The sequence below is a fragment of the Thalassophryne amazonica genome, chromosome 19, assembly GCF_902500255.1.
Source record: "Thalassophryne amazonica chromosome 19, fThaAma1.1, whole genome shotgun sequence".
Classification (NCBI taxonomy): Eukaryota; Metazoa; Chordata; class Actinopteri; order Batrachoidiformes; family Batrachoididae; genus Thalassophryne; species Thalassophryne amazonica.
Window position 1 is genome coordinate 72,493,107 of NC_047121.1, and position 24,166 is coordinate 72,517,272.

Genomic DNA, 24,166 nt, shown 5'->3' on the forward strand with positions numbered 1-24,166 from the left:
TCACAGTGTCCATCCTTCAAAAACACCAAGTGTCATCCTCTGGAGACCTTGAATATTAGATCATACAGTGTGTTATGGTTGGTGATCCCAGAGATGGTTGACTGACTGTTTTGTAGACATAAACATTCTGTTTGTCGACTCACAACTCTCAATCTCCAGCGAGCAGGTTTGGGTGTCCAGAGGGAAGCGGCTGAGGTCCATGTTGCACATGGCGGTGACAGTGACTCTACAGGGAAAACAGCAGTGAAACCAGAAGGATTGACTACATGGTGAGAAAAATCTAAATAAGGTCAGGGTGGATTAGGGATTGGAGCTCTGTGCATCTTTGCTGTTGGTGTGATGTGACTATGTAAAGCCGATTGTTGTCTTTTGACTTGTTCCTACAGGTTATTTGGAGGCACACGGCAACTATTCGTTGCACAGTGTTTACATCAATTTTGTGTTCCTGTGTGTCTTCATTTGACCAAAAATGCTTAAATATGGATTGTTCAACATGTAACTCTGTGGCTTTAATAAAGTTTTAAAATGTGTTCTTCTTTTGTCAGTTCATATTATTGTTACTTTTTAAAAATTTTGCTCCACTTATGAAACAAGTGACGTCATGCTACATCATTTTCACAAGAACCAGTGCACAAATGGACTACCCCCCACCCCATCCATTGATTTTTAGCTTTTATCAAATTCAGAAACAGTGCAATCCTACAGTAGTTAATTCACTTATGTGTTCATGCATTTTAACACCAGAGGGGGCAACTGGAATGTTTTGAAACATTTGTTTGGACACCAAAACAAGTATTACTAATTTGCAATACTGATGCAAAGTTTTGGCACTGTCTTGAACAACATCTTCTATCTATTGTTTAATTCCAGTTTTACTTTCCTATTTTATTGTATATTTTGTCCTTAATTAATTAGTTTAATCATGTTTTTCCCTGTGGATGCTAGCTTGTTAGCTTTGTATGGGAGAAGCACTGAGCACATGATGTGTTCAGGCTGTAGACAAATGACATACGACTCCAGCCACAGCTGCAATTTTTGATAATTTATCCAGTATCCATTAATCATCCAGCAGATGGCAGACATATCTATGAGATATTGAATAAGCAAAATAAAGTTACTTTTTTGAGTTAGCTGGTGCATCAAAGTTCACTAAATGTGATGGGGTTTGTCCTCATTATATGTTGTTTCGATTTGGTGAGTTACAAGATGGCAGCATTTATTGTTTTTGAGATAACATCTACACAAGATGGCTGGGATGGACTAACTCACTCACTCACCCGCTCATAGAACTTAGACAAGCCTCAAAATCATTTTAGTCAGTCGTTCTGCATATGCCATCAAAATAGGGTCCAAGGTGTCACTTAGCAAAGCATTTCACAGTTCATTCAATATAATATTGTTTAAATGGTTCATATATATATATATATATATATATATAGTGGTATGTAAAAGTTTGGGCACCCCTGATCCGATGATTTCAATGATTTTCATTGGTTGTTTGGATCAGCAATTGCAGAAACTTCAATTCACTTCTCAGATATCAGTGTGTTCATCTGCTATATGATATATTTAACTGAAATTGCAGATCCAAACAACCAGTGATTTATAAAGGAAAATCATGGAACTCATCAGGGGTTCCCAAACTTTTACATGCAATTGTACAAATTGCAACTGACAAAATTTTATTTTTATTTTTAGTTTAGTTAGTGGTTTTTATTGAGTGGTCTAGCTTCTTTTATTTATTTAATCTTATTTGTGTGTCTTGTCTAATGTGTAAGCTGCTGGATGCCTTGCATTTCCCTCTGGAATCAATAAAGTATCTATCCATCCATCCATCCATCCATCCATCCATCCATCCATCCATCCATCCATCCATCCATCCATCCATCCATCCATCCATCCATCCATCCATCCATCCATCCATCCATCCATCCATCCATCCATCCATCCATCCATCCATCCATCCATCCATCCATCCATCCATCCATCCATCCATCCATCCATCCATCCATCCATCCATCCATCCATCCATCCATCCATCCATCCATCCATCCATCCATCCATCCATCCATCCATCCATCCATCCATCCATCCATCCATCCATCCATCCATCCATCCATCCATCCATCCATCCATCCATCCATCCATCCATCCATCCATCCATCCATCCATCCATCCATCCATCCATCCATCCATCCATCCATCCATCCATCCATCCATCCATCCATCCATCCATCCATCCATCCATCCATCCATCCATCCATCCATCCATCCATCCATCCATCCATCCATCCATCCATCCATCCATCCATCCATCCATCCATCCATCCATCTATCTATCTATCTATCTATCTATCTATCTATCTATCTATCTATCTATCTATCTATCTATCTATCTATCTATCTATCTATCTATCCATCTATCCATCCATCTATCTATCCATCTATCTATCCATCTATCCATCTATCCATCTATCTATCTATTGTATACAAAATTATATAAAATACACCAATACTAATTCTTCACCTGAGACTGTAGAGGACGTTACCATCAGGATAAACCCTCAGCATGACATTGTCAGTTGTGGTGTCGTGGATAAAGGAGCGTTTGGAGTGGACAAAGAACATGTCAGGAACCCAAATCTTCTTCACCAGGCGGCTGTCAAAGGTCATGCTCTGGTTGTTAGTGCTGGGAAATGCCAGCCGCTCATCCTTCCAGTAGTGACGCAGATAGAGTGTCATTGTAAAGTCCTGTAGAGGAACAAAACAAACTCGAGATCCGTGTCAACACCATTTAAAAGTACAATTACAATCAGATTGCTTGATGTATGTGTTACATTCATCATCATCATCATGAGCACTGAGAAATGGTTGGGCTTCTCCTGTGTTGTTTTTCTCATATCTCGTTAAAGCTGCAGTGTATCTGATTTAATGCCATCTAGTGGTGAAGCTGCTAGTTACATTATACCATCAGCAGTCATGATTTTGTTTCTCTTCACACTTTTGTTCTTTGGCTTATTACAATACATTAATTCATTGTTGCAATCTACAATTTGTACTTCATAAAAATTTTGTTTTGTTAAAGTTAAAACATTCACCACATTACTTTAAACATAATTAGTGGGAAGAGTGATGTAATTGTGTAGCTTGATGTGTATTGTTTCGTGTATAGCTAATGCGTTGTTGCACCCCTATTTTATTGTAAATTCACTGTTTCATTGAACTAACCAAAAATAAGTAAGTAATTAAGTTAATTAATTAATTAATTAATTAATAAGGCTCTTTCTGTCAGATAAAGGTCTTGAAATGCCAACCCATGGTATCCTTTTATTTTGGTGTGATTTCTGGAACACATCACGCCAATTTTATCTAAAACCCACTGGCTTCTGCTTCCCTTTTAGGATTCTTTTTTAAAACTTTAACAATTACTTAGGCTGGCATCGGATTAGGTCCTAATTATCTTGCAGATCTGGTGCCTTGTGTACAACATAACTGGCCTCCTACTGCCTGGTAAATATTGGTATATTTTGTTCACAACTGTAAATTGTGCTTGTTCAGAGAAATTCCATCTTTCCGTATGTCCTTCCTGCAAACTTTCATATCTTAACTCAAGAACTCAAAATTTCCATTTTTATACATTAATACTGGGAGATCACAGATCGGTGTGCCAAACAAATCATGCATTTTTTGGCATTTATAAATGCATTTTGTATTGAATTTTGGGTTTCAAGTATGAAATGTACCAGAAGACCTGAAATGCTCACATCGCCCACTAGATGGTGACAAAAGCTGCTCAATGTGTGGCAAACTCTTGACTGTTTATTATTTATTTGAGAAGATAACTTTTGGCGAAAATCAGATGTGCTGACAGCCAAAATCAATTTACAGTTGTCTCCCTTGCCCTTAGGGGCAATTTAAATCTAAATTAAAAATGTAGTTTCTTGCTTAAAAAAGTGTTGTGAATGCTTTTGCTGGAGCATATGTGGTGGAGATTTACAATTTTTTGTGTCATTTGTTTTGTTATTTTGTAAATGTCTTTTGAAATGTACAATATAAATGAAGATGTAGGATTTGGGATACCAATCTGTAGACCAGGGTTTGATTCCCAGTCATGCTACTACCCATCTTTGTCATTGGGCAAGACACTTTATCATCGTCTTGGTCCACCTGTTAGATATATCTCTGTGTTAATTCCCTATTTTACTATTTTGCTTTTGGTATCAAGTATTTGATACTATTTAATACGTTCCGGTTATCTGTCTAAAAGTGCACGCAAATTGGTTCTAACTAGTTAATGTTGTAGCACGCAGAGAACTGAGTTGGGTTTGCTCATGAGCTGATCACGCGCAGGCTGCATGGCATGCGAAGGGCCTTCCCCTCTGTCTACAAAAGGCAATAAGACGAGGTGTTTTGAGAATAAGGCCCACCTATTGTACCGCCTACGATCACTTCTCTAAAAATTTCTGTCTTTTCCTTTGTTCTTGGCACAATCGCACTCCTGTGCGAATGAGGTTGGTAAGAACCCAGATCTGTACATCTTGCCTTAACTTTGAATAAATCTAACCTGAGAAATAGTTTGTTTCAGGACTCTACTTGGGACTGCATGATCAAAGAATCAGGAGACGTTAACACACCTATCTGTAAATTTGTACCAGCCTTGGCTGGGTAAGTAACCAGCAATGGACTGGTGTCCTGTCCAGGGTGAATCCTAGACTGTCAACCACCAATGTCCCGGTTGGTCTTAGGGCTATAATTAAACTTACCATATCCACTTCTGAGATGGTATCCAAACTTTCAACCTGAACATCTACTCCAACTGGAATCGGAGGACCTGAAATCAGATGGACTTACATCAATAAAGCATCCCCAATAAGGAAAACTGAATAAAATCTTGGTGAACGTTTGTGCAGAACTGCTTTATTTTTAGATGTTACAGATGGTCAAACGGTCAACATAACCATCACAGCAACTGGGACGTCATGTTTCCTGGAACAATGCGTCACACAGATACAGAGCGGCTGCTTATTTTGACCTATTTCAGCTTTTCTGTGCTTCATCAGCATGTGATTGCGTAAAAATACAATTAGGTCACAATAACAGATCAACGACGCGCTGGTCGGCCAAACTCGGATCCTGCACAGGGAAGGTGTTTGGATTTCCGACTGTGTTTGAAGAGCACATTGTGATTTGATTAAAAACAGCACGTGTCTCTGCCTTCAGTTTGTCGGTGAAAGCCCTCATGGTAGAATCTATTTAGCTCATGTTTATTTGCCTTAAAGCATAAATAAAAGCAAATAAATGAGACAATACACCAAGGGTGGCCAAGTTCGGTCCTCGAGAGCCACCTTCCTGACACTCTTAGTTGTCTCCCTGCTCCAACACACCTGAATCCAATGAAAGACTCGTTAGCAGACTTTTAATGAGCCTTTCATTGGATTCAGGTGTGTTGGAGCAGGGAGACAACTAAGAGTGTCAGGAATGTGGCTCTCAAGGACCGAACTTGGCCACCCCTGCAATATACCAATATTCTGCTCCAGTAAAAACAAAAGCCTTTATCTTTAGTTAATCCTACGAGCCAAAAACCTGACATCAAATCCGTCTTACACACAGCAGTGCATAAGGACTATATTAACACTCAGCAAGTAAAGAACTAAGCTCTGCCTGCTCTAACTGGAAACTCACAGATTACATGGATATTGTCAATAAGACTTCCAAGAGCTCAGATTATATGTCTGTTTGGCTAAAACCAACAACCACTGGATGATCTTATCCAGCTGCACTTCATCACCAATCACACTTCATTCTTTACAGCATAAATTGTTAATCGTGTCAAATCAGTGCAAAGTGAGACTTTAGTGATAATAATAAAATGTATTTCTATAACATTTTCAATCAGAAATTATAAATCTGATGCCTATACTGAAAATACTGAAATATCTTAATAGAAAGACTCCAAAAGCAGCATAAAAGCCAAAACTTCAAACAACACAGTTAAAACAATATGACACAAATCACTATGTACTAGTGTGTTGCCCATTGGAATCCATGGGATCTAGATTGGGTAATGTTTATAAAATAGGTAGCTGACATTTTTCAAGGGTGGTCATAAATTTTGCAACGTTTCTACAATGATTTTAACTGAAAGTGCTGGGAGTTAAAATGAGAAAGTTTTGTGAACTGTATTTATTATTTGGCACATTTAGTTGATGTCATGTTTTACAACTGGCAAGGTTGAGATATTTCCTTTGTTCAGAGCGTCTGTAGTTACCAGGAACTGATTAATGATGATATCAGCATCCATTGTTCACTGTTGTTACCTAATATCCCTAATTTATCCAAAAACATTAGACCTATCAACTTTCCGTTTTTGTGATCATTGAGCCAAAATACACAAGCATACCAAATGGTAAATGTCAGCTCTCCCCAGTTTTTCCATGATGGAAGTTTCACACACATACACAGAGGCCACTTGGCTTTTAATATACAGATGATTTGCCGCCCCCTGCTGGAATGGCGTATGAGTACAGAATCTAATTATCAACATCCATTGTTCATATTTGTTACCTAATATCCCTAATTTCTCCAAAAATATTAGTCTTATCAACTTTCTGTTTATAAAAGCATTCATCCTTGACCCAAAATACATAAACATACCCTATGGCAAATGTCATCTCTCCCCAGTTTCTCTGTGATCGAAGCCATACACATGCACACATGCATACATGTACACAGAGGCCGCTGTGTACATGTGATCAAATCTTGTGAATGGTGCGGACATCTCAAACTCTTATGTAGGAAACCAGAAAAATAAAACCTTACAGGAATCAATTCTGAAAGGCACAAAAGTATGAATCACATTTGTGCTGCTCATTTTTTTTTTGCATTCTGACCTCCAAACGCTGGTCTCATTGTAAAATCGTGGTCTTCGATTCTCAGGAGCTGCTCAGATTTTGTCACTGGCGATTTTGTCATGTCAGAGCTTCGTTTGTAAATCGGGCTGTAAAGTAGAGAGTGGGGGTGACTATTCAGGGATATGTAGTATATTGATTTTTATCAAAAAAAATTAAGAAGTCATCCATTTTTTTATGAAAGTAAAAAAAAACAAAAACAAAATATAAACACGTAAAAAGCTTTAATATTGATTGTATTTTATTTTTTTAAGTTTTTTTGTTAATCACCTTCCAGACTTCTGACCTGCACCTCCACCACCTCCTCCATCCACTCTGGTATCTCTGCGTGACCTGTTGCAAAAACAAAAGATCAATTAATCAATAACAAAATTAATCTCTAGAATTACAAGCAAAAATTACAGCTGAGGCACCAAATCAATACAAAAAACAAATTTGCCTGTCTGCCATCTGCCACATGTTTGGGCTTGTTGCAGGAAATAATCTTGTAATTATAGGAATAATGGAAATTAGGAGCAGGTGCAGTTGAAGTTTCGCTTTGCTTTTTTTAATTATTATTTCCAAAGACAAGGTCTGGTGGCCAACCAGCAGACAGTGCAGAGGAACGACCTCTTTGCATTCCTCTTTTTTCCTTAGTCTTTCAGTTACAGTGCAAAATGCGACAGACGGAGTAAATATGACCCTTTTGGGATACCGTATCAACATGGCGGTGCAATATGGTGGCCGTGGCTGGTTCCTGCTTCGCCCTCTAGTGTGTAAAAGGAAGCAGACACACACTGGTAAATTACCTGCTAAATTACCTCCACCACCGAAGTTGGCCGGAGGCTATGTTGTCGCCCCTGTTTGTTTGTGAACAGCCAGGAACCCACAATTTTCCACATGTTGTTATGAAATATTTTACAGAGTATTCATATCCTGATAGTCAAGAACTGATTCAATTTTCAAGGTCAAAAGTCAAAGTCAGGAAAAAATTTTGAAAATCTCTATCCTTTAATATTGAATAAAATTTCAAAAACTCATAACTGTGTTAAAAAAGATCCAATTTCTTTCATATTTGGCAGCGTTATGTAGGATGGTATCCTTTATCGAATGACAAAGTTTGATCCGGATCTGATCTGGATTACAGATTTTGTGGCCATTGAAATCTCCATTTAATGTATATTTTACATTATAGCCCAATCACTCTCATATTTGAAGTGAGGTGCAGACTGACACTCAATATCACCTGACAAAGTTTGATCCAGATCTGACCCGGACTGTGAATTTTGTGGACATTTGAATTTAATATTGAAAACCCCTTTGAATGTATATTTTACATTATATCTTAATCAAGCATGCCCCAATCACTTTCATATTTCAAACCGTGGTGCAGGCTGGCACTCACTGTCACGTGACAAAGTTTGATCCAGATCTGATCAGGATTGTGGATTTTGTGGATATTTGGATTTAATATTGAAAAGCCCATTTGGTGTACATTTTGCATTATATCTCAATCAAAAGTACCTCAGTCACTCTCATTTTTCTGTTATGGATTTACCTACACCACCAAAATTGGATGGGGTTCCAATTTTATGCCTGCTTGTCTGTCTTCCAGTTATCAGTGGGAAACCAAAGTGGCCAAAAGCAATTACAAATTGTAAGTAGCAGAGATAACCAATGTTCTGTGAAAATGATCTGAAAAAAGAATTCAGAAATGAAAGAAGTTGACAAAAAACTTGACAGCACCACAAAAAATCAGCTGCCAAATTGAAGCTGAAGTATTTTCCAGTGCCGGTCACGCTTTTTGCATAGCAAATAAGGTTGTTTCCATGTCAATGAAAAACCATTTAACACTGGGCTAAAAATGATTTATAAACACAATTTTATGAGGCAAAAAATAAACACACATAAAAATGGGGAGACGAAATGCATCTGTTTACATCACACACATTTTTTTCCTTAAAGGGCACGTGGGCAAGACCACTTCCTCATCATGTGTTGTGAAAGTGACGTGACACGGACCCACAACAGGGGGCGTTAATGAACGGACAATGGATAAGCCAAAAAGTAACAATTTAATGTTGTGAATCGCACAACGATGTACAGACAATAACAATATAGTGACTGTCAATCATACACCAGGTGACGTGTGGGCAGGCTCGACGATAGAAGACGCCTGGCGAGAGAGAGGCCGGATCCACACAGCTTCCACCACCAACGGAGCTGAAGAACACCGGAGCCGCCAAGCCCTGCGCCCCAGGTGGCCGCTGTCTTCAGCAGTCAGACCCGGTACTGCTGGCAGAGAACAAAGACAGTCCAGATGAGTGTGAGGACGCACACTCAGTAATCCCACAGTCTGTATGCAGTAAGGAGGGAGCACCTCCACCTCCAATCTCACACTCGTGCAGCTCCTGATTAACCACTTATCTGGTCTGGGGTGTGAGGCGAAGCCGTCGCTGTCACACCAAACGCCAATCCCACAGATAAGGTAAACACCAGGAAAACGGCTGCAAAAGAAGTTCAGATTATTATTCGACGTTCGAGTCAGCAGAGAAAATTACCTGATTGGTAGTTGATTTCTCGGCAGGGAGGTGGAGTTGCAGTCCGGTCTTTATGGTGGTGGTGATGAGTAGTGGATGAGTGACAGCTGGTACGGATGATGAGTGACAGCTGTCACTCCTGGTCGCTCCGACGCCCTCGTCGTGCTGAAGGCCGCACTTCAAGCAGGGCGCCATCTTGTGGTGGTGGGCCAGCAGTACCTCCTCTTCAGCGGCCCACACAACAGGACCCCCCCCTCAACGGGCGCCTCCTGGCGCCCGACCAGGCTTGTCCGGGTGACGGGTGTAGAAGTCGGCCAGGAGGGCCGGGTTCAGGATGAAGCTCCTCTTCACCCAGGAGCACTCTTCGGGGCCATAACCCTCCCAGTCCACCAGATACTGGAACCCCCGGCCCTTTCGACGGACGTCCAGGAGCTGGCGTACCGTCCACGCGGGCTCCCCATCAATGATCCGGGCAGGAGGCGGCGCTGGTCCCGGGGCACACAGTGGGGAGGTATGGCAGGGCTTGAGTCTTGACACATGAAACACGGGGTGTATCCGCAGTGAAGCTGGCAACTTCAGCTTCACTGCGGCCGGACTGAGGACTTTGAGTATTGGAAATGGTCCGATGTACCTGTCCTTAAGTTTCTGGGATTCCACCTGCAGGGGGATGTCCTTAGTGGATAGCCAAACCTCCTGCCCGGGCTGGTATGCAGGGGCCGGGGAACGCCGGCGGTCTGCATGGGCCTTAGCCCTCGTCCGGGCTCTGAGCAGGGCAGAGTTGGCGGTACGCCACACCCGACGGCACTTCCTCAGATGGGCCTGGACCGAGGGCACCCCGACCTCTCCCTCCACCAGTGGAAACAATGGGGGCTGGTACCCCAAACACACCTCAAACGGGGAGAGGCCGGTGGCAGATGAGACTTGGCTATTATGAGCGTACTCGATCCAGGCCAGATGGTCACTCCAGGCCGTCGGGTGCGTGGAGGTCATGCAGCGGAGGGCCAGTTCCTGGTTAGTCTGCTCTGACGAGAGACTGACGGTGGCCCCCAGTTCCCTGCAGAAACTCCTCCAGACCTGGGAGGAGAACTGAGGACCACGATCCGAGACAATGTCTGATGGAATCCCATGCAGACGCACGACATGGTGGACCAGGAGGTCTGCAGTCTCCTGTGCCGTCGGGAGCTTCGGGAGGGCCACAAAGTGGGCCACCTTGGAGAACCGGTCCACTATCGTTAAGATGATGGTGTTGCCCTGGGACGACGGGAGGCCCGTGACAAAGTCCTGGCCGATATGAGACCAGGGGCGACGAGGCACAGGCAGAGGCTGGAGGAGGCCTTGGGCCTTGTGATGGTCAGCTTTGCCCCTGGCACAGGTGGTGCAGGCCTGGACATACTCCCGGACGTCAGCTTCCATAGACGCCCACCAGAAGCGCTGCCGGACCACTGCCACGGTCCTTCGCACCCCTGGGTGACAGGAGAGCTTGGAACCGTGACAGAAGTCAAGGACCGCAGCCCTGGCCTCTGGTGGGACGTACAGTTTGTTCTTCGGACCTGTCCCCGGGTCCGGGCTCCGTGTCAGGGCCTCCCGGACGGTCTTCTCCACGTCCCAGGTAAGGGCGGCCACGACAGTGGACTCGGGGATGATGGTTTCAGGGGGTCTGACAGCTCGGTCTTGACCTCCTCTTCGTGCACCCGGGACAGGGCGTCAGATTGTTGGTTCTTTGTCCCGGGGCGGTAGGTGATCCGGAAGTCAAAACGCCTGAAGAACAGCGACCAGCGGGCTTGCCTGGGGTTCAGACGCTTCGCGGTCCGGATGTACTCCAGGTTCCGATGGTCCGTGAAAACCGTAAATGGCACCGATGCTCCCTCCAACAGGTGTCTCCACTCCTCAAGAGCCTCCTTCACCGCAAGAGTTCCCGATTGCCGACGTCATAGTTCCGTTCAGCTGGGGTCAACCTGCGGGAAAAGTAGGCACATGGATGGAGAACCTTGTCGGACTCCCCGCTCTGGGACAGCACGGCTCCTATCCCTGAGTCAGAGGCATCCACTTCAACAACAAACTGGCACTTGGATCGGGCTGCACCAGAACCGGTGCAGTCGAGAACCGGCGTTTCAACTCCCTGAATGCGGCTTTGCACCGATCCGACCAGGTGAAGGGGACTTTTGTGGAGGTCAGGGCTGTCAGGGGGCTAACTACCTGAATGTAGCCCTTGATGAACCTCCGGTAGAAATTTGCAAAACTGAGGAACTGTTGTAGTTTCCTACGGTTCGTTGGTTGGGGCCAATCTCTCACCGCCGCAACCTTGGCCAGATCAGGGGTGACGGAGTTGGAGGAGATGATGAACCCCAAGAAGGACAAAGAAGTGCGGTGGAACTCACACTTCTCGCCCTTCACAAACAGCCGGTTCTCCAACAACCACTGTAGGACCTGACGTACATGCTTGACATGGGTCTCAGGATCCGGAGAAAAGATGAGTATATCGTCTAGATATACGAAGACAAACCGATGCAGGAAGTCCCGCAAGACGTCATTAACCAATGCTTGGAACGTCGCGGGCGCATTAGTGAGGCCGAACGGCATGACTAGGTACTCAAAGTGACCTAACGGGGTGTTAAATGCCGTCTTCCACTCGTCTCCCTCCCGGATCCGAACCAGGTGATAAGCATTCCTAAGATCCAATTTCGTGAAAATTTGGGCTCCATGCAGGGCGTGAACACTGAATCCAACAGAGGTAACGGGTATCGGTTGCGAACTGTGATCTCGTTCAGCCCTCTGTAATCAATGCATGGATGGAGTCCGCCGTCCTTCTTGCCCACAAAAAAGAAACCAGCACCCATCGGGGAGGTGGAGTTCTGGATCAACCCGGCAGCTAACGAGTCCCGGATGTAGGTCTCCATTGATTCGCGTTCCGGACGTGAGAGGTTGTACAGCCTGCTGGACGGGTACTCAGCGCCCGGTATCAAATCAATGGCACAATCGTACGGACGGTGCGGGGGCAGCGTGAGTGCCAGATCCTTGCTGAAGACGTCAGCAAGGTCGTGGTACTCGGCTGGCACTGCTGCCACATTGGGGGGGGACAAAAACCTCCTCCTTAGCTGTCACACCGGGTGGAACCGAGGATCCTAAACACTCCCGGTGGCAGGTTTCGCTCCACTGAACCACAACCCCAGACGGCCAATCAATCCGGGGATTGTGTTTTAACACCCATGGAAAACCAAAATCACTCGGGAGGTAGAAGGTGTTACATAAAACACATCTCCTCCCCTGTGATTCCACAGACACACCCAATGTCACTGGCTGTGTCTGGTGTGTGATTATGGAAGAAGGGTGCCATCTAGCGCTCGCACCGGACAATGGTGACGGTAAGGCCACTAGAGGGAGCCCAACCTCCTTTGCCCATCTGCTATCCAGCAGATTCCCCTCGACCCCGTGTCCACCAGTGCTGGGGCGTGAAGGGTTAGATCCCCACTCAGATCGTGACTGGGATTCGTGCAGATCGTCGGGGTTTCCCCACGTGGGTGTTGTGACCCACCCTTAGCCCAGTCTCTAAGGATGAGTGCTGTTGTTGTGACCGTTTGGGGCATTCTCTCTGTATGTGCTCGGGACAGCTGCAGAGAATACACTCTCCACGGATCAGCCTCCTTTGTCTCTGATCTGATCGTTTTTTGGCCCTGCTCGTTTCCATAGCAACGTCAGCAGGGGGAGCTGTTGTCACGTGGAGAGCCCTGGCAGTGGAGCGTGGGGAAGTCGGCTTCCTTTCGGACCCGGGAGGAAGAGGGATGGCTTGAGCCGGGCCACGCCCCTCGTCTCGTTCCCGTCGGTGTTCCGTTAATCGGTTGTCTAACCGTATAACCAGGTCGATAAGCCCATCTAAATCCCGCGGCTCGTCCTTTACCACCAGGTGCTCCTTAAGGACCAGAGACAGTCCGTTACAAAGGCGGCGCGGAGCGCAACAGCATTCCAGCCGGCTCGCGCTGGCGCGATGCGGAAGTCGACTGCATACTTCGCTGCGCTCCAACGCCCCTGCTGTATCGACAGCAGCACACTTGAAGCGGTCTCGCCTCTATGAGGGTGGTCGAACACCTGTCGGAACTCCCTCACAAACTCAGTATAAACCGTTAGGAGCTGTGAATTCTGCTCCCAAAGCGCCGTAGCCCAGGCGCGTGCCTCTCCTCGAAGCAAATTGATCACATAAGCCACCCGGCTGGCGTCTGCTGCGTACATGACGGGACGCTGTGAAAAGACGAGCGAGCACTGCATCAAGAAGTCCGCACACGTCTCCACACAGCCTCCGTACGGCTCCGGAGGGCTTATGTATGCTTCAGGGGAAGGTGGGGGGGTTCGTTGAACGACCAGCGGAATGTCTGTTTCTGGCACACGGTCAGCAGGAGGAGGTGCTGCAGCAGTGCCCTGAGAATGCGCTTCCACCTGGGCGGTGAGAGCCTCCATCCTACGATTGAGAACACTGCTCTGCTCGGTAATTAAGTCCAACCGAGCAGTAAAGGCGGTTAAGATGTGCTGCAGCTCACCCAACATGCCTCCTGCCTGTGCACCTCGCTCTCCCATTGGCTGTTCAAGCGATGGTTGACGCCCCTCGGGATCCATGACGCTGGCCGAGAAATCCTGTTGTGAAAGTGACGTGACACGGACCCACAACAGGGGGCATTAATGAACGGACAATGGATAAGCCAAAAAGTAACAATTTAATGTTGTGAATCGCACAACGATGTACAGACAATAACAATATAGTGACTGTCAACCATACACCAGGTGACGTGTGGGCAGGCTCGACGATAGAAGACACCTGGCGAGAGAGAGGCCGGATCCACACAGCTTCCACCACCAACGGAGCTGAAGAACACCGGAGCCGCCAAGCCCTGCGCCCCAGGTGGCCGCTGTCTTCAGCAGTCAGACCCGGTACTGCTGGCAGAGAACAAAGACAGTCCAGATGAGGTGAGGACGCACACTCAGTAATCCCACAGTCTGTATGCAGTAAGGAGGGGAGCACCTCCACCTCCAATCACACACTCGTGCAGCTCTTGATTAACACTATCTGGTCTGGGGTGTGAGGCGAAGCCGTCGCTGTCACACTAAACGCCAATCCCACAGATAAGGTAAACACCAGGAAAACGGCTGCAAAAGAAGTTCAGATTATTATTCGACGTTCGAGTCAGCAGAGAAAATTACCTGATTGGTAGTTGATTTCTCGGCAGGGAGGTGGAGTTGCAGTCCGGTCTTTATGGTGGTGGTGATGAGTAGTGGATGAGTGACAGCTGGTACGGATGATGAGTGACAGCTGTCACTCCTGGTCGCTCCGACGCCCTCTCGTGCTTGAAGGCCGCACTTCAAGCAGGGCGCCATCTTGTGGTGGTGGGCCAGCCAGTACCTCCTCTTCAGCGGCCCACACACATCATGTTCAATTTGGAGGAAGAGAACACCTCTCTGGTGTCACTTTTCAAGAGGGATATCTGTGTATATACTTGTCATTCAGCCTTCCAGGCCACGGGGGTGGGGGGGGGATGAATTCCAAACACCCTAAAATGGATTAATAGAGTAGAGCACGCTGTGACAGACGGGACAAAATCCCTGTGACAACCAGAGACATGCATTAAGGAAATACCTTGGAGAAGTTGGGGATTTGCACATACAGATAAAGGTGGCGGCACCAACAGAGCAAAAAGAGATGGCAAGGAGAGTTTTTCGTGGGTGCTAACTGATGCCGTTCTGTGTTCTGATGGGCAATGGGTGCCAGTCGCTCCATCCATCCATCCGGCAGCTGGTTCCTAATCCGCTTGGCAGAAATGCCTCGAAAATCCCCTCACTACCTCCCAACACAGTACAGTTCCGTTCTTGCATGCTGTGCCTTCCATTCAGCTCTGCACGGATGGCTGCGTGGAGCAGAGGTCATTCTGGTCACAGTAATATATGCATGTGTAATTTATGCCAGTCATGATATTGGGCGTGCAAAATGAGGTTTGTGTTTCAGTTTGTACTAATTTTTTTTTGGTTTTCTGCAACAGAATAAAAGAGAAACCTGGAGCAGTTCACATCTGCATAAACTTGTTGTTGTTTGTCTTTCAGCTGCCCCTGGTTGTTCAGGGTCACCACAGTCAATTGAGTACAGATCCACATTGGGATTTGACGCAACTCCAGTTTTCCGTGGAGAAACACAAACACACACACAGCCCCTGGTGTTCTTAAACACCCTTCCATCCAAGTACTAATCAGGTCCTAGTCTGCTTTACTCCTGAGATCTGATGGGATCAGGTGTCCACAAAGCAGAATGGCTATTTTTTTGAAATCCTGTGAATTGTGGAATTATTAATTATTTTCCCCCTGCACATTGGTAAAGTGGTGACAGGATCAAGGATTTTTTTTATTATTATTTCCATCTAAAAATGCCCTATCTCACAATGTTAAAGAAAGAGGGGGGGGGGGGAGTCCAAGATTCACCCTTTAATCAGATACACTCCAAAAGTTAATGGTTTCCTCCTTGACCACACCCCAAACTTCCATCAAGTTTCAAGAAAACTGATTTAGTAATTTTTGTGTAATCCTACTAACAAACAAACAGCATTTAAACCATAACATCCTTGGTGGATGAGATATAGTTTTCTTTATTGGAGGTGTGTGTTCTCCAAGTGCCATTCTAGTGTACTGATGTCATCACAGATGATCACCTCTCAAACCCTATTGGTTCTAGAGAATTCCCTGAAATGTATATTTTGGACAATTACATCATCCTTTCACAATGTTTTTGTGATGGTATCATAACATCACTAATACCATTTGATTCCACATGGTTATTAATATAAGCTTAAAACCAGCTCTCTGTGCCTGTTGGTTCTGGTGATATATTGGAAAATGCATTTTTCTGGCGATATGATTGATTAACGTGACCTTGACCTTTGACCGATCTGCTCCTGAAGTTAATCATCTGGAGACATTCACCTCAGGAGTATTCCCAGCAAGTTTGGTGAAAATTTGTTCACCTTTTTTTGCGTTATGTGACACAGTCACACACAACGGTAATGCCAATACCCTGTGCTGTCACTGGACTGCAGAGGAATTAATGGATAACACATACATTTTGATGCACTTACATGCAGCCCTCCCAGCTCTCAGCAGCACGCTGACAGAAGATGATTGGTTGAATTTACTACTGCAGGTTAATATGGATACTGGAGGTTATTTATATCAATCAATCAAATCAATCAATCAATTTTTTTATATAGCGCCAAATCACAACAAACAGTTGCCCCAAGGCGCTTTATATTGTAAGGCAAGGCCATACAATAATTATGTAAAACCCCAACGGTCAAAACGACCCCCTGTGAGCAAGCACTTGGCTACAGTGGGAAGGAAAAACTCCCTTTTAACAGGAAGAAACCTCCAGCAGAACCAGGCTCAGGGAGGGGCAGTCTTCTGCTGGGACTGGTGGGGCTGAGGGTAGAGAACAGGAAAAGACATGCTGTGGAGGGGAGCAGAGATCATCACTAATGATTAAATGCAGAGTGGTGCATACAGAGCAAAAGAGAAGAAACAGTGCATCATGGGAACCCCCCAGCAGTCTACGTCTATAGCAGCATAACTAAGGGATGGTTCAGGGTCACCTGATCCAGCCCTAACTATAAGCTTTAGCAAAAAGGAAAGTTTTAAGCCTAATCTTAAAAGTAGAGAGGTTGTCTGTCTCCCTGATCTGAATTGGGAGCTGGTTCCACAGGAGAGGAGCCTGAAAGCTGAAGGCTCTGCCTCCCATTCTACTCTTACAAACCCTAGGAACTACAAGTAAGCCTGCAGTCTGAGAGCGAAGCGCTCTATTGGGGTGATATGGTACTACGAGGTCCCTAAGATAAGATGGGACCTGATTATTCAAAACCTTATAAGTAAGAAGAAGAATTTTAAATTCTATTCTAGAATTAACAGGAAGCCAATGAAGAGAGGCCAATATGGGTGAGATATGCTCTCTCCTTCTAGTCCCCGTCAGTACTGTAGCTGCAGCATTTTGAATTAACTGAAGGCTTTTTAGGGAACTTTTAGGACAACCTGATAATAATGAATTACAATAGTCCAGCCTAGAGGAAATAAATGCATGAATTAGTTTTTCAGCATCACTCTGAGACAAGACCTTTCTGATTTTAGAGATATTGTGTAAATGCAAAAAAGCAGTCCTACATATTTGTTTAATATGCGCTTTGAATGACATATCCTGATCAAAAATGACTCCAAGATTTCTCACAGTATTACTAGAGGTCAGGGTAATGCCATCCAGAGTAAGGATCTGGTTAGACACCATGTTTCTAAGATTTGTGGGGCCAAGTACAATAACTTCAGTTTTATCTGAGTTTAAAAGCAGGAAATTAGAGGTCATCCATGTCTTTATGTCTGTAAGACAATCCTGCAGTTTAGCTAATTGGTGTGTGTCCTCTGGCTTCATGGATAGATAAAGCTGGGTATCATCTGCGTAACAATGAAAATTTAAGCAATACCGTCTAATAATACTGCCTAAGGGAAGCATGTATAAAGTGAATAAAATTGGTCCTAGCACAGAACCTTGTGGAACTCCATAATTAACTTTAGTCTGTGAAGAAGATTCCCCATTTACATGAACAAATTGTAATCTATTAGACAATATGTGTATATGTAATAAACATCAAGAAATGTAGATGAATTTCCATATACAGAGGGCAAAAGTAGCAAAAGCTTTCCTTTGAGAGATTCCATACTAGGCCAGGGCGGCATGGAGGTTTCGTGGTTAGCACCCCCTGACCCTTGATTGGAATGAGCGGGTATAGAAAATGAATGAATGAATGAATGCTATGCTAGGCTGCGCTACAGTAATGGGGTGAAAACTGTTTCCACTCTGAGCGATGTAGCAGCATGTAGCTGTGCCTCCGGTGGCAACACAGAAGTCTAAGGGAAAACAGCCCCACAGCTATCTCCAAATACTGACGGATAGATGTAAAAGCCACCTTTAATAAACAACTTGTTTCTGCGCCGTCTCTTTAAATGGAAAGGAGCTGCTGCTTGCTACACTCTCACGCCCACAGAGAAGGAACATGTAGGTGTGTCAGACCAAGCTGGGCATGTTTTATCAGCAATAAATAAAATAAGTTCAAATATGGATTTCAGTTACATATATCACAGAAGTTTAAAACGAGATGTGTCAGATATAAAGTTTGCTGAGTGCAGAAGAATTCTTCAGGCTCATTTATAAAATTGTGGGGCTTTTTAAGATGATAAACATCAAAGCCCAAATGTACATAATTGTAAAAGTTACATTAAAAATGAGTTTTGTGCAATATTGCCCTTTAAACGCTAGTCATGGGTGCAATGTACAGGCCTGCTTAATGAAAAATCTAATTTGGAGGCTTTTGATGTTGGACTGTGCATAAATCCTTCCCCTTAAGAGGAGGAAGAAAAAACATCTTAAGAAACATAGCAAAAACAGCTCCAGCCCACGCCAACAGCACCCACTCCCTTCTGCAATTTCACACTAAGAGGAGGACTGAGCAAGTGGTACTGAGAAATAAATTAGATTTTCCCTCATCGAGGAGGAATCAGCTTTGCTTCTGTATTTTCAGACCATCAACAGAAACACTTTATGGGGGACAGTGAGTTGAAATTGTGCCTTACAAATTTGTTAACAAGACATCAAATAAGACACGGCTAACACACAGCTATGTATAATCACATTTAAAGCTATAGTGTGTAGGATTTAGTGCCATCCCTTAGGGCCCCTTCACACAGTGCGAATACGTACAACTCAGGGCGATTCATGGCGGTAGAGCTCGTATGAGTGCACCATGAAACATCGCACCGTCGGAGAGGTGTCTTTCGAGCAGGAACACAGTGCGAGCAGCTGCAGCAGCTCGCACTGTGTTCCATGGGATGACGTGCACCACATCGCACCGCTGATGTGGAAGAAAATAAAATAAAAACCAGCTGTATAATTAGTGAATATCACTGGGTTGATATAAATAATACATAAAAGGGGACACAATACAGAAGCCCGTGGTTAAATAAAATAAAAAAAATGCCACTCACAGGATTTGAACCCACATGCTCTGATTACCAGAAAAAACTTTACCACTGCACTACAATCACTGTCTTGTAGCAGGAGCGTGAAATGGCTAAAATCAAAAAGCAGATAAACATATTTTCTAAAAAAAGGAAAAAAGTGCTGTGATAACTGAGCAAAACGGCATTTGGTACGGTGTATTTCTGCTGATACGTGACTGAAAGTGGTGTATTGCACTGTTGGGTTGTCCTCGTCCTGTGGAGCGCCACTCACAGCCCTCACGGCCCCACATGCGTGTCCTGTCAGATGTGACATTCACATGAACTGACGGTCTGTTTTCATGTATTGCCACACAAGCACACACATGCGCATGTCCGTCAAAACACGGGACATGTGCTGCAGCTGTGATGTCCAGAACCGGAGATGTTTCAACAGCTGTGGGCAGCCAGCCACGTCCCCTGTCCTGTCAGCACACAGACCAAGATGTCACTCTGTGATCAGATGAGAGATGCCTCGCCTGCCGGGGGGTGCACGAACCACACGTACAAATGTGTTGTGGGGGGGAGCGCTCTGGCACGCCACATGTGCACTCGGCAACTTCACAGTCGTGGGGCACGTCACACTTTCGCATCCAGCTCGACAATGATTGTCTTCTGACTGTTGTTGTGTTAATAGTGTGAATGGCCACACATTTTCTAAGTGCCAGACGAGCGGTGTTAGATGTTTGTGTGTCACCTGGAATTTGGCCGACACCTGCTGTGAGAGGGTTCCATGGGCTCTCACAATGCACACTCTTTCAGCCGCTGGTGTGCGCAAATAGTTGTAGCAACAGGTGTACGAGGCAGCTACAATTTTACACGTTTTGCACATGATTCCTGCTTCATGCACACTTTATGCACAAATCGACCAAATTTGCACTGTGTGTGAAGGGGCCCTTAGTGTTTCCCTGCATGTTTTTGCTTCTTTGGTGACTGGGTTCAGGCTTCTCTTGTGATAAACAACATGTCCGATCCTACATTTCACAAAAATGAGGTTTCTCAAAGTTATTGCCCTGCACTAACAAGAAGTAGACTGTGTACAGAAGAGCAACCCTGATTCCTATTCTGTTTTTCCCATCTTCTTTGTCTTCTCTCTTCAACACATTGTAAATATATCACAATGCTAAAATATCTTTGGCCGTATGAGCATGTAGTCAATGAAAGAGTGTGTAGAATGAATGTGACCTTTTGACCCCTTAGAAAGGTCAAGGTTGCCCATCTTTGAACTTGTCCAAGGTCTGTGTATCAAGAATGCTCCTTGTGAATTTGAAGACCCTGGCAGTAAGAGGACTGGAGTTATGCTGAGCACAGACAGACAGACAGACGGTGCAAAGTCTTCGCAATGCCTGATGGCCATATTTTTGCCTTGTGTAAAAAGCAAAAAGTAATGAGTTTTCACAAGAGTTTTCTCTTCACTTTCATATTTTGCTTGTGTCTGATGTTTGTGCTGTTCTTTCCTCAGACTCAGAGTTCCATGACCAGAGCCATGTTAGCTGTAGCTGCTAGTTGTTGTGCAGCTAGTTGTTCTGAGCACTTCATTCCAAATATCTGTAATAATATGGTTTGCTGTGCTACTAACTGTCCTAGTGTATCAAAGAAGTCTGTGCTCCAGTATTTCCGCAGAGTGAAATCTTCATGCTATTTGATATATTAGCAAAGTTAGCACAAGTTACCACTTTTAGCAGCTGTCGGTAGCTTGATGACTTTATGTCAAGTTAATCTGAGATTGCTGAGGAAATAAGATGGTCAGAATTTTTTTCATACACATACTCAAGCAAACCGTTATGAAAACTACTGCCCAGTCTCCAAAAATATGCTTTAATAAAACAACTAAACCAAGAGGTTAGCCTGTTAGCTGTAAATTCCGTATCTCTAAGATGGGGGTGTTTGGGTTTCATTCGTCCTGCCCAGTGCTCTGCCTCTTTGTCCATTTATGGGTTAGTCAAGATGTGATGGACATTCTATTGGGCACCGCGTCTCATTTGAGGGCGGGCGCTAAAGAGGTAAAATATGATGCATTTCATGTAATTTCTCTACTTCCGGGAGGAAACCACGGCATTTTCAATGGTTTTTTTTTGGCAAATTACACGCAAACAAACTGAAAATGCAAAGAAAAAGTGACGATGCGGTGGGAAAGTGGACGTGTGTTTGACCTGGAGCACAAACATGTCGAGGCGGTTTTGCAGGCGAGCGAACGGAGCTACTCTGGTTAGCTGTGTAGGCTAACACTTACTGACACGACGTCTCCCACTCGCTTTGTCTTCCCTTCTCCACTGAAAACCAGAAAAAAAAAACACTTTTCAGGACTGTGTATATACTGTGTATATATTGCACAACGGGACTGGCGGTCCCCAAGTGGTCAAATCCTGCGATATAGTGCAGAGTTCAAACAAGACTGCGCTGTCCTATTGAATATAATATTGACTTTGCACTCAGGAATCCACCACCCACCTTTTTAGTCATATTTATAAGCAGACCACCCTGCGCATTCCCACCCGCAAGTATGTTATAAATATAAAAAATATCATTATGAATGCCATATTCCAAACACGTCTAAATCTTTTAAGCACAATTTGTCTTGTGCTATGCAAGAATTAAGGAGCATCTGAGAAGGTTTGCTTCAAAAACTTCCATCTGGATCAGACTCAACAGTTATGCTGTTTGATGATCTTCTCTGATCTATAAATAAACAGTTATGGCATGAAAAATGAGAACTGTATCTACAGGCAGAATAATTCTGATTTCACTGGGTCTGTTGAATGTATTAAGTGGAAGCAAACCAATCGAAACTACAGTGCAGACAGAAAGTACACAGATTAATAGTTGCAGCCCGACAATTGTGGAAAAATCAGATTTTAAATATAAATATATAAATGCTGTAAAAAATCCTGCAATCCAATACCCCCATGAGTATTGTTTTTTTAATAAGGCTTATTGATTAGTCAGAACAAAGTGTGGGAATGTGTGCATGCATGCAACATGCCATTGCAATTGATGGCATGAATTCAATAAGATCTGTGATCTATTAAAGCTGTAAGAGTTAATGGGAACTGTGCAGTGTCATGCAAAACACATAAATAACAGCCAGTTTAGATACATCATACAGTGCATCCAGAAACTATTCAGTGCGTCACGTTTTACACAATTTATGTTTCAGCCTAATTCCAAAATGGATGAAATTCTTTTTTTTTTTCCTCAAAATTCTACACACAATACCCCATAATGACAATGTGAAAAAAGGTTGTTTTTTCCCCAGATTTTTGCAAATTTATTAAAAATAAAATAATGAAGAAATCACATGTACATAAGTACTCACAGCCTTTGCCATGAAGTGCAAATTTTAACTCAGGTGCATCCTGTTTCCATTGTTCATCCTTGAGATGTTTCTACAGCTTAACTGGAGTCCACCTGGGGTAAATTCAGTTGATGAGACATGATTTGGAAAGGCACACACCTGTCTACATATAAGATCCCGCAGCTTACAGTGCATGTCAGAGCACAAACCAAGCATGAAGTCAAAGGAATTGTCTGTAGACCTCAGAGACAGGATTGTCTCGAGGCAAAAATCCGAGGAAGGGTGGTCCAGCAAGAGCCCAGACCTGAATCTGATTGAACATCTCTGGAGAGATCTGAAAATGGCTGTGCACCGACACTCCCCATCCAACCTGATGGAGCGTGAGAAGTGCTGCAAAGAGGAATGGGCAAAACTGTCCAAAGATAGGTGCACCAAGCTTGTGGCATCATATTAAAGAAGACTTGAAGCTGCAATTGCTGCCAAAGGTGTATCAACTTATTGAACAAAGGGTGTGAATACTTATGTATTCACACTATACTTACATGTGGCAATAGCCACTTGGTAGAGCGAGCTGTCTTGTGACTGAAGGGTCAGAGGTTTGAATCCGTTGTTCTGTCGAGATGAGGTTCCTCGCGTAACTGCATATGTGTGCACTGAAAAAATTACCTGATGAAGTTCGCTTATTTTGATGGGCAAGTAAATGTCTAAATTGTTCATCCGAACGTAGTTGTTGTGAAGGTGTCGTAGCACGGACCCACAACAGGGGGCGCAAATGAACGGCCAATGAATAAACCAAAAGGTAACAATTTAATGTTGTGACACTACACAACGAAAAGATACAGAAAATATGCACAGTCAATTAGCACCAGGTGACGTGTGGCAGGCTCGAAGATAGGAGACCCCCCCGACGAGAAAGAAGCCATACTCCACACGGCTTCCACCACCAACGGCCTGAAGAACACCGGAGCCGCCAAGTCCCGAATCCCCAGGTGGCCTCTGTCCCCGGCTGTCGACCCTGGTACTGCTGGCAGAGAGCAAAAACAGGATGTGTGAGTGTGAGTCCGCACACTCAGTAATACACAGTCCAACACTGATGGGAGGGAGCACCTCCACCTCCAAATCACACACACTCGTGCAGCTCCTGGTCAACCACTTATCTGAGATGGGGTGTGAGGCGAAGCCGTCGCTGTCACACCAAACGCCAATCCTCCAGATAAGGCAACACTCCAGGAAAACGGCTGCAATAGAAGTTCAAGTTATTACACACACAGTGTTAGTCAGCAGAGAAATTACCTCAGGAATGGTAGTCGATTTCTCGGCGAGGAGGTGGAGTTGCAGTCCGGCTTTTATGGTGGTGATGATGATGAACGAGTGACAGCTGGTGC

At 44.5% G+C, this 24,166-nt stretch overlaps 1 protein-coding gene across 2 annotated transcripts in view; it reads right to left on the reverse strand.

Annotated features, from left to right (window-relative positions):
* Window positions 1-24,166, reverse strand: part of LOC117500649 (gamma-aminobutyric acid receptor subunit rho-1-like) — a 45,415-nt gene that overhangs the window by 10,978 nt on the left and 10,271 nt on the right. The window contains exons 1-6 of one of the 2 annotated variants that reach the window (XM_034159398.1): window positions 15,142-15,203; window positions 7,179-7,241; window positions 6,891-6,997; window positions 4,764-4,831; window positions 2,528-2,751; window positions 144-226 (exon numbers count right to left, since the gene is read on the reverse strand). In XM_034159398.1, coding sequence (XP_034015289.1) covers window positions 144-226; window positions 2,528-2,751; window positions 4,764-4,831; window positions 6,891-6,997; window positions 7,179-7,241; window positions 15,142-15,188 — 592 coding nt within the window. In that variant the 5' untranslated portion in view covers window positions 15,189-15,203. Of the gene's footprint in view, window positions 1-143; window positions 227-2,527; window positions 2,752-4,763; window positions 4,832-6,890; window positions 6,998-7,178; window positions 7,242-15,141; window positions 15,204-24,166 lie in introns of those variants that run through there. The other variant, XM_034159397.1, reaches the window with a different exon arrangement.